Source organism: Gymnogyps californianus, chromosome 5, assembly GCF_018139145.2.
Source record: "Gymnogyps californianus isolate 813 chromosome 5, ASM1813914v2, whole genome shotgun sequence".
NCBI classification, from domain to species: domain Eukaryota; kingdom Metazoa; phylum Chordata; class Aves; order Accipitriformes; family Cathartidae; genus Gymnogyps; species Gymnogyps californianus.
In genome coordinates, this window is record NC_059475.1 from 25,972,583 (window position 1) to 25,988,694 (window position 16,112).

The 16,112-nt window shown below is 43.3% G+C and overlaps 1 protein-coding gene across 2 annotated transcripts in view; it reads left to right on the plus strand.

Moving 5' to 3' along the window:
• TSPAN18 (tetraspanin 18) overlaps positions 1 to 16,112 on the plus strand; it is a 135,959-nt gene that overhangs the window by 111,658 nt on the left and 8,189 nt on the right. For both annotated transcript variants that reach the window (XM_050898089.1, XM_050898090.1), the window contains 4 exons: positions 2,726 to 2,817; positions 3,569 to 3,763; positions 9,379 to 9,453; positions 16,012 to 16,110. In XM_050898089.1, coding sequence (XP_050754046.1) covers positions 2,755 to 2,817; positions 3,569 to 3,763; positions 9,379 to 9,453; positions 16,012 to 16,110 — 432 coding nt within the window. In that variant the 5' untranslated portion in view covers positions 2,726 to 2,754. The remainder of the gene's footprint in view (positions 1 to 2,725; positions 2,818 to 3,568; positions 3,764 to 9,378; positions 9,454 to 16,011; positions 16,111 to 16,112) is intronic.

The following is a 16,112-nucleotide window of genomic DNA, read 5'->3' on the forward strand; positions in this document are numbered from 1 at the left end:
GATTTCTTGCCCAGGCAAACAAGGGAGTCCTCATTTGTCAAAGCTGAGTGTGCATGTCTTCATGCTGCTCCCAGGTTACTGAGACTGCGTGGCCCTGCCAGTGAAGTTTTCAGGACCTGATTGCTCAACAGATTTAGAGGCTCCCTTGCCTGCTCATGCCTAGAAAACATTTTAACATACTGAGTGGGTGCATGGGCAGGAGCAATGCAAGGAATCGTAGCTTACGTTTGTCTTTGAAAAGAAAAGGAGGCCTGTACTCAGCTCGTGTAAATCAGAGTGGTTCCAAGGGAGCCTGCTCGTCTTGCAGAGGAAGGAGACACAGACATGGAAAGTAAAGTAAGGCAGGAATGTGATTTATCAACTCTACAAAGCAGCAAGACAGCGTTAGACTCAGGAGCTGCTGCTTCTTGGACCACAGGCAATGTTTTTCATGTGGGTGCCTCTGCAGTGAGATAAGTATGAATGATGTGAAGTGGCACAATACAGCTAAACTGGTTTCCTTTTTATTCCTTTTTTGCCTAAGGCTACTGTGATATGGATCATGTGGGTGGGTGCTCAAGGCAGCAAGACTTAGAAGTTTCTCAGATAACTGTCAGACTTTGGCTAACATACTGAGATTTAGCCATCCTTTGTTTCATTGGAGCATAACTTTTTTGTGTGATGATGGGAACATCTGGTTGCCACTAATTGTGGGGCTCTTGAAGTTCCAGTATCCTATCGATTTGTCTGTATTTTCATATCCCTCTCTACAATAGTGTCCAAGCTCATGGGTTCGTGGAGCTGAAGGTTCACCTTTCCCATGAAACATCAAGAATTCCCTCCCCAGCTCCTTACCCTTCTGGACTTCAAGATCTCCTTTCTCTGTGAGATTTGCAGACAAGGCTTTAAACACTGTCAGGAAGCTGTGGGCATCTCCAGGCCCACGTCAGAGCTCTGTGCCCCACTCCATCTCCTGCAGTAATGGTCTTGGCTTTGAGTCTCTCTGGGCAGAACAGTTGTGTATCAGAGGTATAAGAAAATAAACTTTGTAAAGAAAAATATTGCCCTTGTTCTCAGGTTCAGATTCAGATTTGTGTTTCTCCAGAAGTGAGGTGGACTGTAAGACTGGCTTTGCGGATCTTCTTGGGATTCCTGTAGCAAAGGGGGTTCCCTGGGCAGTACCCAGCCAGCAGAGGCACGCTGCTGTCCTGCCCCAGGTACATGAAGATGCAGAGGGAAAGCAGCTACATGTCCACATGAGCTTCTGCGTCACACCATTTATGTCTCTGCCTGTTTTGCCACTAGGAAGGAACTGATTTGATTTTTAAACCAAGTCAAAGACGTGCAGCAAACACACACTGTATGATAAAAATGTGGCCTTGCTGGGAGCTCTGCCTGCCATGGGTTTTCTCAGCTCTTTGGCTTAAGCATAGCAGTTCCCATGGTCACAGAGGGAAGCACTGTTTTGTGGATTAACAAAAACAATGAAGAAGTGAAAGAAAGAGTTTTATTTCTGGCCTGGTGAAAACCTTGGATAATTTCTGTTTTAAGTGAATGGAATGTACTTTGCTAACAGCATATCCTTGGATGCAGGTCTATTTAGGGTATGGCATTCGCAGTGGAGAAAGGGCAAGAGATGGGTTAAGAATTATGTGGGCTTCGGGAGGGCTTAGCTTGGGAGCTAAGCAAACTTGTGCCTCTGTGTTTGCATATGTATGCATCCGTCTGTGCACGGTGCCATGACTGCATTATCTTCTGTTTCAGTGAAAGTTTTACTATTTTATGTATTTATTTGTCTGTCCCTCTAGGGTACTTGGTGATATAATTGCATATTGGGAGACACAGTCACTTCGTTAAACAGCAAGCAGAAACTTTCTTCCAATGTAGCCTCACCTGGTCAGGATTTATAGCTGCTCTTCCAATAGAAGTACTGTCCTAAGCAGTTTGTTGTCTAATTCAGACATGGAGGTTCAAAACTGGTTAAGATTCCTTAGCATTTTTTCCTGGTCTTAAAAGCTTACCAGGGTTGATCCATGGGCTGTGCCTGCAAAAGACGTGCGCAGGGTGGAGTGTAGCGCACCAGGACATCACTGGCACAGTAGCATTTCACACTCCATGACAAGCAGGTGTGGTGCCCCAGGCTGAGTAACTGTGTGAGGACAGCCTCCTCAGGCCCTTCCACGCCCACACACGGCAGTCATTCCCAGCCCAGCTCCTCCAAATGTCTACAAGTTTCCCGGAAAATGTTGTCCGTGTTTGTGTGGCATTCATTCTGTAGAGGAAGCCTGTATGGAGCTAACTGTCCCAACTGCTTGCTTGTGAGTCTTTCAAATGCACGCAGCTTATTCTGGCTCCTGTGTCGATATGACCTTTTTTGGCGTGAAGTAGGCAGGTACATTCAGTGCTTCTTAGACTTGACAGGCTTTAGGGACTGGGGAAAAAAAAAATCATGTGCAGAGGGATATTTTTTCCCCCAGCATCTCACTCTGCAAGCAAAGCTAGACCTTTCCTCTCCTGCAATCTTCCTCTTTACATCTGCGTTCACCTTTAGACCTGGAAGAATGCAAAGGGACTTAGCAGCAATCATTATCTCTTACTAGCCTGTGCTATGTTGCTTTGTTCAGGTAAGAAATGAGCTCTTCTGTATAATGAACTCCACAGAATCTTAGGGAAAATACAAATGGACATAGGATTGTGTCACTCCAATAAAAAATGAGTGTGCTAAGGAAGTGCTGGTGTTTTGCAGGAAGAATTGGATCAAGGAGCCTGAAAACCATGGAGGGAGACTGTCTGAGCTGCATGAAGTACCTGATGTTTCTTTTCAATTTCTTTATATTTGTAAGTATTTAGAATCCACTTTCTCTCCTGAATCCTGTTTCCAGCAGCCTGCTGCTCCCCAGCAGGATAGGCTGTAATTTGGTAAAGTTGCCATGGTACAGAATATCCCCTCAGCTTTGCACTAGCAATCACTGAGGGTTTTGCAGCATCCAAAGATACTCAGACATTCAGCAAGCCAGCGCAGTGGCACTGTTGTCTGAGTTATTCCTGTCCTTGGCAAGGGAGACCAGAGGGAAAGCTGTAACTAGTGGTATACATGGTCTATCCTTGAATGGCGGAAGAAATTGTTTTCTAGTCCTTGGTGCCCTGCTGAGGTTTTCACTAGGAAACACAGTCATTTTCCTACCACATGTAGAGTCATTCTCGGTGACCCTGTTGCTCTTGTCTTGACAGGAAGGGTGGGAGCGCCCTGGCCTCTGGCGGGGATGGTTCATGTGTGCCCCTTCACTGGGCTGTCCCCTACAGATGTGGCAGCAGCTCAAGACTTGGTCTTTCAGCATTAGGGAGGGAGTAAGTTGGTAGAGTGATGTGTCAAGGAAGAAAGGTGCTTTTGCTGCAAATGGTTCATTTAGTGAGCAAGAGATACTAAGAGCAGCATGTCAGCAGTCACCGGAGAATATATGCCACAGAGAAACACAGATTCTCCAAGTGAACACCTTTGATCAAAAGATAGCAATGAATCCAGTTTTTCTGCAGCAGTTGTTTTATGTTGACCTGTCTCCCTCTCTCTCCTCTCCTTGTGCCATGACAGCTGGGAGGAGCATGCCTGCTGGGAGTTGGGATCTGGGTCATTGTGGATCCCACAGGTTTTCGAGAGATAGTGGCTGCCAACCCTCTGCTCTTCACGGGAGCGTACATCATGCTGGCTATGGGAGCGATGCTCTTTCTGCTGGGTTTCCTCGGCTGCTGCGGTGCCATCCGTGAGAACAAATGCCTCCTGCTTTTTGTAAGTGTCCTTGCATTTTCAGTTGGCCTTTTGGTGCTTCCCAAGAATGGAGGTGACTGGATAGATGATGCTGTGATAAGTGCATGAATGGGTGTCTGTTATTGTAGCCATTATTCCCTTAGGTGATAAATAGGCTTAGGGTACTTCTACACACAGCTAGAAATACAGAGAATTTGCTTTTTCCCTATGCCAGATTTGAGCCCAGTGGGTATGGAGTCTGGGAGTGTATTTTGACCTTGCTAAGCTTTGTTTCAAAATGGTCCTATTTGGTTGTTTGGGGTTTTTTTACTTTTATAAAGTGACCAAAAATGGTCCGCTTTTGGCCACCCAAAATCCACTGCTCCACTTGTGGATTCATTCCTCAGTGGTTCACAACAAAGCAGAGGGAAGATGTAGAGCAAAGCATCTGTGTAACGGAGCCCCCCATGTCAGCAGAAATGCCCAGCTCAGAACTGCATGGTGGCCTGTCATTGCAGTTCTCAATAGCTGGTCACTCCCTTATGCAGCCTACTCTGCTCCTAAAATGAACCAGATTTCTTATCTTTGGGCAAATTTTCCCCTGAATGATAGGGTTAAATTTCAGCCCGTGTGGTCATCAAGTGCTATTTACAAAGAGCTAGCCTCTAAAATAAGTCACTTTTGACCTCTGCCATTAAGTTCTGATACTGCAGGGTTTCCAGCCGTTATCTCTTACTGGAAGGCATTACCAGTATTGAAAGACAAAGATCATTAGTTTTATTTTTCATTTTTGTCAAATGTGACCTTTTGTTTGTCCCTCTGGGTCTGTTGGGGCTTTGGTGGGGTTTTTTTGGGTTTTTTTAAATCTTGATCTTATGGTGTTTTGTTATGATTCTATCTTGCACAGCTGCTTCATGGTGCAAAAGAGGCTTGTCTCTGACTTTAAACAGAACAGGAAAATCCTCTTTCTTGAATGCAAAACCATTTTTTTCCTAGAGATGAGCGTGGCTTCGCTGAGATAAATTCTCTCTGGCCCTTGGCTCACCCATCCCTTGAATTTATAGCCTGCAAATGAGCGCCCTTTTCTGGAAGCCATTGTGGGTTTGATTTCTAGTGACTCACCTCAGAAGTAAATCAGAAAACCAAATGTATCACCTGTGAAGTTGTGGAGATCTGCCCAGGGGAACCTAATAAAATGCAAAGGATCAGGCCCAGTGAGCCTGAGGTTACTTCAAAGCCTGTCCCTGTCAGATTAAGAAACTAAAAGTTATGTTTGATGAGAAGTATCAATTGTAAGTGAATGGGGGAGTAATATTTTCAGTTTGGACCATGTCCGCTGCATACAGATTGGGGACTTGGCTGGAGGAAGGGAGCTCTGGGCCATGCTCTTTCCTGATGCAATATCACAGAGTTACATCACGGTTTGAATGTTCCTCCTGGTGTTTTAGTTATACTCCAGTGCACTCAATTTTGTGGTTATTACTTTTCTGACTCTTAGAGGTAGTTCTAAGCCCTGCTGCTTTATCTATTTACTTTTATTATTATTTTATTTTATACTTGGAATGTGAGAAATATATGGGCTGGAAGTAATGCCCTAGACTAGGAGAAACTCTAAAAGTAATTACTGGATGAGGAATTAGTGTTCCACTTTGATCAGGTCTTCCAGGGCTTCTGGTATCAAAGTCAACTCTGTTAAACAACCTGCCATCTCATGTCCAACAGCAGTGAAGCACTTGGACGAGGATCTATGCTGATACCAAGTGAGAAGAGATACGTTGCTAATTTCTGCTTTTTTGGGGGCCACACCAGCTGATGTTAACATGCATAAAGCATCTGTGAAACTAGAAGTCTGATGGGAGTAAGTTTTAGGCATTGAAAAGGCAAACCATTCATGAGCGTATGCCAGAGAGACTGGGAACACCTTGCCAAACAGAGAGTGTTAGGCTTCAGGGGGATGGTACTTGGGGAGAAGTTGCTAGATCAAATCAAGTCCACTTACAAAGTTGTTGAAGAATTGATGAGTCAGAGAGCTGCTTGAGTGAGATTTCACAGTGATGCATAATGTATATCTGAAGCTTTTAGTCCAAATGTAAACAGAAGATAGAAGGGACAGGACAGATGCACAAATGCATGTTCTGGCTTCTGTGTTTGCAAGGACTTTTATTTTTCATTAAGCTGCTTTTGGTAAAAAAACATCACTGTGGAACCTAACATGTTGCATTAAGCCCAAGGCTGTGAAGTGTTTCTAGATTTCCCAGCATTTGGACTTGACTCACAAAAAGCAACAAATATTGGCCTGCAAATCAGACGTTGAATAACTTCTGGATTGTCCTAAAGACCCTCTGACTGCAAAAGAACACCATAAAAATCAGAATCCAAAGTGCTGTTGAGCATACAGCATTGCACCACGGGACTGAATTCAGCTTTGCAACAAGAATAGTCCGTATTAGCTTCATTTGGCTTAGTTTTGAGTGCAGACGTCCTGTTTTGCACTCCTGTAAAATGGATGCAGTAGCCCCTGAAACTTTTCAGCATGAAAATGTGGGTCCTTTGGGTTAAAGGCAGTTGCTGCTCTTTTTGGAACAGCATTGCTGAAACTGGAACAGTAGATGAGTTGTGAAAAAGAAACATGAAACATTAATTTGTGGAAACTTCTGATAAACCTGTAACCATCACCAGGATCTGAGGCAGGATTTTTGACAAACATGTGAGACCCCACTCCTCAGGATGTTCACCTGGGATGTCGGGGGGTACCCACGTTCAAGTGTTGGGTCTCAAGCATGAATTTGAATGTGAGGCTGCTGTGTCCCAGTTGGCTGTTTAGTGCTCTCATACATCAGTAATCAGTTTAATTTTGGGAGGCAAAACATAATAAGCAGATTTTGACTCTCCTTAAAATGCAGAATGAGAGCAAGTTCTGAAACACTGATGATCCATCTTCTTTTTCTCATCAGCCCTAATGGCTGCTCGTATTTTTTCTACAGTAGCTGTTACAAATCTGTAATGCGGACCGCACAATCTAAGTGTAAATCAGTTTGGGAATGATAATGAAGCTTATCAGAGATAATCTGGGAATGGCTGCTTCCACTTCTGTACAGACCTGTGCTGGAGCTTGGGTGAACATGTGTCTCCCAGTAATCAGTAAATGAAATGCAATTAGCAGGGTGATGGGATTAATCACTTGATCACCACCTTAGACCTCTTAGTGACTATGCTGAGATCCCTTGATGGATGATGATGTGAATTTGCAAAGCATCGTTCATTCTCATCACTTGTTCTTTGCCCTCCTGTGGTGAAATTAAAACAGTCTCTGAGCAGGAAAAAAAGAAGCCACACAGAAAACTCCAGCAGTAAGAATAAATTATAGAGTTAACTAGTTCAGCAAAATCAAGCAACAGCATTCTATTAGCAACCGAAGTCCCTGCTCATCTGACTCTTCTTGTTGTGTCATTTGAGCCCAGGCTCCTTTTCTTTTGTTTCCACTGCAGAAGCAGGAAGACAAATGGGACAGGGTGGTGCGTGCACTTTTCCAGTGGGGAAAAATCGCTTACAGCTCTGATAATTGACAACAAAACAAGATTTTGCCCATTCCAAGCAGGTAGTTTGAATTCTCTCTCTATTACCGAAATGCACGGTGCACAGCATTTCAGACACTGTTTATAAATCATTGCTTGGGGATCACAATAGTACTTCTGGCCCCATCTGCCTGCCTTCTGTTTCAGAAAGACCTTCAATAACCTTCTCACACAAAAAACCCGTCCAGACTTCTCTTGTGTTTGTTTCTACTTGTTGCTTGAACCACCTTCATTGGTAACATGTGCCACATGTTTATTACCCTTCGTGTGATGTGGTCTTACTGGGTTCTCTGTTCACTCCTGTTTTTCTCACGTGGTGCCAAAGTCTGAGTTCATTTCTAAATGTTCACTCAGTTTTGTAAAATCGTCTTTGAGTCTGTGGGCTAATTCTTGGGATCCTTGAATTTTAGAAGGAATGACTCTCAAATGGTGATTTCTCTTTATGGCTATAAGAACATAAAAAATGTCCATCTAGTTCAGACTTATGGTTCCTCATGCCCACTATTTTGTCTCCAAGAATGGAAATAAATGCCATTTTGGGAGAGGGTGTGAGCCTAGCCACTTTCTGCTCTGTTCCCATAGTTGTTGTTCCTCAGCACCAACATTTGTTGTTTTGAGGATGTTAGAGGGCACATCCCTGCCTGTTCCTTTTACTGTTTGTTATGGACTGAAGCAGCATCAAACTAGCATGAGGCATATATGTAACTGAGAATCGGTCCCAAGGACAGGCTGAATCCTGAGCTCTTTGATGTCAGTGAGTGCCTTCCTGCCCTGGGAGATTTGTTCCCTTCAACACTCTTTTCCTCTCTACTTGAGTTTTCCCTCTAGCCATGTAACAGTTTTCTGTGCTGCTTCTGGGCAGGAGGGTCTGAGGTGGGAGCCCACAGGAGTCCTGGCACTCATCCCAGGCAGGAAACACTCCACAGTACCTGAGCGCTCTGGGTGGACAAGGTCCTGGGGACAGCACCCTCGCAGCAAGACGTCAGTCTCTCTGGGGATGAGACCTCTTAAGTGCATCTGATTTACTTCTGTGGGGTGGGTGGTGAAGGCATGGTGAATTGCTCAGGCTTGGTCACATCACAGAAACAAGATGCCTTTAGTAAGACCGAGGACCAGACTTTTAGACCCAAGCAGCAGAAGGTTGCAAAGGCAACAGGATGAAAATACAGTTCCAGCTTAAATTGAACAATGACATGCTTCTCTGTTTGCTTTCATTTCCCTTCCCTAGAATTATGATGACATAAGTGTAACGGTTTTACTTCAAACTGGATGCCTGTTTTTCTTTTGCTACCACTCAATCTGCAGGCTATTGCTTTCTGTCAAGTCTGCAGTGTGCCCTTAATTTAAGGATATGAATATGCACACTTTGGATACTATACGAGACATGGATGATACTTGCATAATCAAATTAAAATTACAGTGGTGTGTTATCAACTTTCTGTAGAGGTTCTGCATGGTTAATACTTAACTCAGTGCAACCCCATTGTGTGGAGGGGGATATTAACCAAAGCTAATTTTGTCCTGAAATGCAGAATACTTTGAAAAGAGTCAATTTTTGGTCATAAGTGTAAATATTTGAGTATATGTCCCACGACCTCCTTCCATACAAAATGAGCCATGATCATATTACAGTAAAATTGTTTATGTTGTGATGAGGAGTATGTGTGCATGTGTAGGTGTATGCACGTGATGCATACACCTGTGTCAGGACAGTTTAACCCTGTATGGGCATCTACACAATCATATAACTTTTTCCATCAAAGCAGGCTTTACTGTTTTAACCTGGTACAGATTTATCAGGGGATGCTATGGGTCCTGGAGCCTTATTTCCTTTTTACCCATTAGAACTAGGCAGAAGTGTCGCAAGCTCCCATGTCCTGTGACATGGTCGGAGAGGGGCTGTGTCTGCTCCAGGTTACTGTCTCATAGGTTTTTTTAATTGTCAGGGGGAAAAAAAGTTTCCTCAGTTATTTTTTCCATCTCTTTGGTGACTAGCAAAACCCTGTGTTCCTACTACCTACTGCACGCACCTAATGGTATGTCTGTGGGTTTTTTTTTTTTTTTGCATCTTCTCTCTTCCAGTTCTTCATGTTTATTTTGTTAATCTTCCTGGCGGAGCTTTCAGCTGCAATCCTGGCTTTTATCTTCAGAGAAAATGTAAGTATCCGATGGCGGGCAAACTCTGAACCCCAGTGGGACTGTACCCAGCTGGAGCATGGTGTTAGATGGTGGCTGATTCGTTTGTAGAGCTACTGTTTGTTTCAAATACCAACAAACCTGCTTCATTACTACCCTCAGTCTGCAGAACTGCCAGCAAGCCAGTGAATGCTAACTAACCTGGTGTGTGCAGGGTGAATGGTTTATGAACGCAGGAGATAGACACTGGGGGACTACTTAAATCCTGAAGTTTTTAGAGTCTTCCTGATTCTTTTACAGCCAAAGCAGCTGCACATTCCATCAGAGAGAAGTTTTATAATAAAGTCACACTAAGGTTAAAAGCAACTCTTTTCAATATAGCATGTGTTTAATATTAATAGTGAAACCTCCTGTTTTCCCAACAGAGCCAATGCTTGCTCTGCAGTGCAAAAACTCTCTTGTGCATCTTCTAATCATATTCCTTCTTGAATTTTCGTGTTCTGGTGCTCACCAGATTCCTCTCAATGCTGCTTGTAAGATATCCCTCCTGACCTGCCCTGAGCAAGTCTCCCCATGTCCCGTATTTTGAGTCCCATCAATGGATCCCTTGCATATTGCCCTGGTTACAAGTTTCTGGTCCTTCTCTCCATAGCTTCATATGATGTAGCCTTTCTCTACTCTGCTGCTATGCATATTATTATACGGCCATCATCTCTCCCTTATGCTAGTAGTAAGCTTTTACTACGCTAGTAGTAAGCACAGTCTCATTTGTTTCTTTAACCAGCAAAGATTTGTGCGTTTTTTTCATGTTCCCACATGTGCAAAGAAGAGCCTAACTGAACTAGGTCCATCCTTCTCAAGTCAGCCCATCTTTGAAATATGACTCAGTGATGGCTGTGAAAAAACATTGGCCAGTAGAGGTGGTCACTAGTGACTGTTGGTATTTATTTTGTTTATTTGGCCTCTGCCAGTAGTAAGAGAACATACACCACATTCCCTGTACTGAACACGACAGAAATGTGGCATGAGCGTAGCAGGGCCATGTATAATGATGATTTTCTTGAGCCAGCGTATACTTTTAATTTTATTCATATAAAAAGATTTTGATAAGCAAAGAATCAAGACTTAGGAAGCTCACAGCAAGACAGTGTGGTGTTTGTGCAGTAGGATGGTCTTGGGGGGAGGTAGTGAGAGGATTTTTTTTCTCCTTTATAAGCTGGTTTTCTTTGTTCTTGCCTCAGATCTGAAGGCAGTGGGGAAGGGACGGCGCTCTGTACACAGAGTGGGTGCCCCATTCCAGCTTAGGCTTTGAGACCATGCCCTCATGCGAACAGCTACTGCTCCATAAATAGGTTGCAGCATGGGGGGTCTGGTGTGTTCTGGCCATTACAGCTCTGCTGTTAGGAGTTTTTAGAGAATTCCTCTGGTTCAGCACAAGCAGCAGACCGCACACGTAGAAACTGCCCTGCAGACCCAGGTACAGGCTTCACAACAGAGAGAGAACGCAGTCCCTGGTGAGCAGGGGCTGGCCGGGCAGCCAGCAGCTGACTGCTCCCACCTCCCACCTTCCCTGTGGGAAACTGGTAAAAGGTACTCGCTCGCTGCGAGTCCTGTGTGCGGGGTGACTGCAGGGCTGGCTGTGTCCTCTGCCCTCAGTCACGAGGAGCCTGCTCACACCTTGCTTCTGGGGAAAGCGACGGTACCTTCCACTCCCATGGAAGCCGTGACACACATGAGGATATGTTATCTTGCAAGATAAGGTCACAGTGGTTATTCTAGACTTCTGTGGCATCTGGCGGTGTTTTGTGAGATAAAACTTGAAGGGGAACAAACTTTTATCTTTCTTGAGCTTGTCTCCTTGTTTGTATTGCCAGCTTCCCACTCTGTCAGAATGACTGACAGGAAGGGCTTAAATGGGAAGGAATGAAGAATGTCAGATCCCAACATAGCTGGAGATGGCTCGTTGCAGAAGTTAAACTCAGTCTGCAAGTTCTTGTGGTTTGTTCTCTGCTCAGGTTTCTCCTGAAAGAAAAAACCTTGTTTTGCAGTTGCTGTATATTTTGGTGGTAGCTCCTCTGGCTTGGTAACTACTTGTGGCTAATTTTGCTGTCATCTTTGAGTTAGGGTGAGGCTAGATGGCTGGACAGGATATCCGTGGGACAGAGGTGGTCTTTCAGTGACCCCATGTTGGGAAGAATTCTTCACAGTAGCAATTTAAGGTCAGGTTCAGATGTGCTGTTTTCTTCCCTGCGAAACGAGTTACTTTCAAGGCATGTGGTGGTAAATGCACATTTAGGCAACCTAAATTTCTTGGAAGCCTACCAAGTGGGTTCCTGTGATGGTCACTGCACCAGTCCGTATGGCTGTGGCCTCACTGAGTGCATAAAATGAGACAAAAGAGAAAGATACGCTCTATCTGTTCACTTTCCAGATAATGTTCAGTGTAGCTTTCTCTTGTGTAGTGTTTTACACCCAAACTAGCTCCCAAACACTCAACAGAGTTAAATTATGTCGTGGTTTAACCCCAGCCAGCAACTAAGCACCACGCAGCCACTTCCCCCTCCCCCCTCTCAGTGGGGTGGGGAGGAGGGGGGAAAAAAAAGTAAAACTTGTGGGTTGAGATAAGAACAGTTTAATAACTAAAGTAAAATAAAATACACTACTAACTAAGAATAAGAACAATAATATAATAATAATAATAATTTTAATGAAAAGGAATATAACAAAAAAAAAAGAACTAACATCCAGGAAAAGACAAGTGATGCACAATGCAGTTGCTCACCACCTGCTGATGGATGCTGGAGCAGCGATCCGCGCCCTCCAGCCAACTCCCCCCTGTTTATATACTGGGCATGACGTTCTATGGTATGGAATACCCCTTTGGCTAGTTCAGGTCAGCTGTCCTGGCTCTGCTCCCTCCCAGCTTTTTGTACACCTGCTTGCTGGCAGAGCATGGGAAACTGAAAAGTCCTTGGCTTAAGACAAGCGCTACTTAGCAACAACTAAAACATCAGCATGTTATCAACATTATTCTCACACTAAATCCAAAACACAGCACTGTACCAGCTACTAAGAAGAAAATTAACTCTATCCCAGCCAAAACCAGGACAAATTATTAATAGCTGAGAGAGTGAAAGAAATTAAGAGACAAAAATAAGGGAGAAAAGAGATGTTTTCTGCTGAGATTTGACATGTGAGGAAGAGTCAGTGAAGCAGAATGTGGTGGTGGGGTGAGTGAAAGTGGTGTTCACGATGGTGAGCTACTGTGATCTGCAAGTCCAGTTGCACTCACAAAGAACTGTTTAAAAGCAGTCTCTGAAGAGGAAGGCTGTTGTTAATCAGCTATGGGAGTACCAGAGTTTCTCTTCCTTTGTAAAGGAGGTTTTGGAGGGTAGAGAACCCTTTTTCATCTAGAAGACCCCCCATAAAATAACGTCTTCCATGAACAACAGAGAGGCTGTGAAAGAGTAATTTAACTTATGTACAGGAATTGTTCTTTATATGCCCTTCAGAGGTCTGGATGGGAAAAACCCTGAAAGGATATTTGACTCTCTTTCTTAGTGAATTATCTTAGCAAGCAAGAAGGTGGGATGGTAGGAACAGATGAGCCCAGTGGCAGGGCTCTGGATGGGGTCAGGATGTTTGGATTTTTAGCCCCAGTTCTGACACTTAATAAACAAGTTGCTTTGGTTCCTCATACCTCTGCTTCCTCAGACATAAGGCAAAAACTGAAGAACATGAACCATCCGTCCATCCCTCAGCTGAGCAGCTGGAAGTGTCTTGGATGGAAGGCATTGTGAAAGTGAGAAGTGCAGCACTGGTGACTGTACCTACAGTACAAGCGCTGTACTGTGTCAGAAATGTTAGGATGCTCCAGGCAGATGCAGATGGACAGATGCAGATGCAGATGGATGCAGTGTGTCCTTTTTTCCAAGCAGGCACCATGAAGCCAGCTTCTTGCACAGCATTCAGTATTCTTGAACACAGCGCTGCATGAGAAGGCTGTGACCTTCCTGGCCAGTGCCGGCACACCTGTGTTGTGCAGAAATGCCCTCTTTTTCATGAGTCCCCTTTGTCTGGCTGCAGTAATCCCAGCCAAGCTATTTTTTGAATCAGTGTGACAAAACAGTCCCACTTCATTCACTGGCATATAAACGTATGCATGCATGTGCTTCTTCTGTATTGTAGACGTTCCCCCCAGAACAGCTAGAAAAAAACACAACTGAACAGCTCTTTATTGTTCATGACTGTGGCTAATACAACTGTGTTGTCAGAAGTGTGTGCGAAGATCTACTTTTATTAGTAGGTCCTTTTCTCCCTTCTGAATAGTTCTTGCCATAGTACTCCAATGTGCACAGACCTCATCAGTGCCGTTACTAGCTTCAGCGAGAGGGGGGCCGTGAGCATGTGAGTAGGACTGTCTTACTGACTTTTATCTTCCTTTGTCAGCAATTTTTTAAAAGAAGGAAGATGCTTCTGCTGATCTAGTTATTTATTTATTTTTAAAATGTTTCTGAACTTCAGGTGCTCAGGACAAACAGTTTAAGAGCAGCAAAATGGAATCAGTTATTTTCCTGGCAAACTTACTTTGCCAAAAGTAAAACAAAGCCAGCACTAGGCTTTGTTTTAGGCCAAGTCTCGTAAAAATTGCACACAAACACTGAACAATTTCCTCTGGGGTTGCTGCTGTCAAAATAAACGTTTCACTTTATATTTAAATGACTCTTTTGTTTTAGACCCCACCAAAGACAGTCAGCTGGGATTATGACCAACGGTAATATCAGTTTCAAAGTCTGCGCTTCAGAAACAGACAAGCATCAAAAAAATGTGCTGCTGTCTCTGCAGGGTAGGATGCTGCGTGGATAAAGTACGCAGAGAAAGGGAAGGAAAGGAGAACACTGAGGACATATTTCAGCATCTTCTAACCTGATCTTCCCTCAGTGCACCAAATTCCCAAAGGAAAATACCATGTCCTCTGGTATTTTAATATTCAAAAGCAAAAAATGAGTGAATATCTGTCCCGTAAAAGTGATTTAGAAATTTAGCAGCATATTTAATTAAAAGGTAGTGAGATTGAGCTATCTGCATCTTTCAAGTCTTTGTGACAAAGTTTTACCCAGATTTTACCAGACTTAGTCACTAAATTTGGCCTTAGTTTGTATTTGTAAAAGAGAAGTCAATATTAAGTGGTATTTGGGGATCTTTAAAGAGTCACCACAGCCTTCTCTTTTTTTCCTTAAATGTTGTGATACAGCTACAAAGGAAACAAACAATTTCGTGCTTGTGCTTTTGTGCCCGCCCATACATCTCATACATATGTATGCGTATGTGTGATATTTCACATTGCATATCAAGAACCTGAAACCAACTTGTAGCAGTATATATTACTGCATCTGCAGTGCTGTATGAACAACAGAAAAAAAAAAAAGGGCGTCTTTTTCAGGCAGCTTAAGTCCTGATCATGTAAATATGCAACACTAGAGCAGTGCTGTATCCAACCCCCTTCCCTGAGGCTTTGCAGTGGCAGAGAGATTCTCCCTGTTTGGATCACAAGTCACAAGGTGTTTTGGAGAAGTGATCACACAAGTCAAGACCTATTGGGAACCTGAAAAGGGGATTCCTTGAAGTTTTCATCCTGAAGTGATGGAAAGGCAACAAGATCGAATCGGGGTGTTCAGTTTAACAAGTCTATTAAGTTTGTATATCTACTAGTCCTCCGGAGAGTGAGCCTAAGTAAATGTAATTTCAAGGTGTCTAACTTTTTGAGAAGACTCTGAGCCAAAATGTTCATTCAGTTTTTCTATTTTAGTGTAAATGTAAATAGGAGTAAATGAAATTCCATTCGTTTATATTGTGACCTTAGGGAAAATGTTTAAATTATCTAAACACTGGAAATATAAAGAGGATTTTTTTCTTCATGTGTGTGGGTTAGTTTAGATAATCTAAAGCATTGTCAGGGAAATGGTCTTTTTTTCTGGTTCGTAAGTTGACTTGAACATTTCATGTTCATTATATGTTTTTTTACTTCCTTTTCATTCCCAGAAAGCTTCATATTAGGGCTTCATTCTGTTTTCTCACACATGGAAGTAAATTCAGAGCAGTTCCCCTGTCATTAGTAGGAAGTTAACTGGTTTAAAATGAAAAATGAGGGGAAAATCATGCTTTGATTGCAGACCTCATGAAACATAGTAAGTTAAACTACTATTTGGGTGTGGATTTGAAGATCTTTCTAAAATCTGTTTTAGTCCTGTCTCAACTTATGAAACACTTTCAAATAGTGCTGAAAATTTAAAAAAACCAACCCACCTTTAAGTGTCAACGTTATCTCACAAGTATAGATATAATTCAGTCCCTGATTTTTAAGGAGCAACAGTTTTATTCAACAGGTACCATTCACCCTGGATATAGTTATGGTTCAGCCAGTGGTTTTTCCCATGTTTCTCCTCTGAGGTTTGCAAAAAAAAGAACAAAACCAAAACAACCAAACAACCCCCAGCGTTTACAGAAGGGAGCTTTGGGAAGTGCTTGGGAAAGCTGTTGGCAGTAGCCTTTACATTTCCACCTGTCTGTGCGTTTCAGCTGACCAGAGAGTTTTTCACCAAGGAGCTGAAGAAACATTACCTGAGGAACAACGACACGGACGTCTTCTCTTCCACCTGGAACTCTGTTATGATCACAGT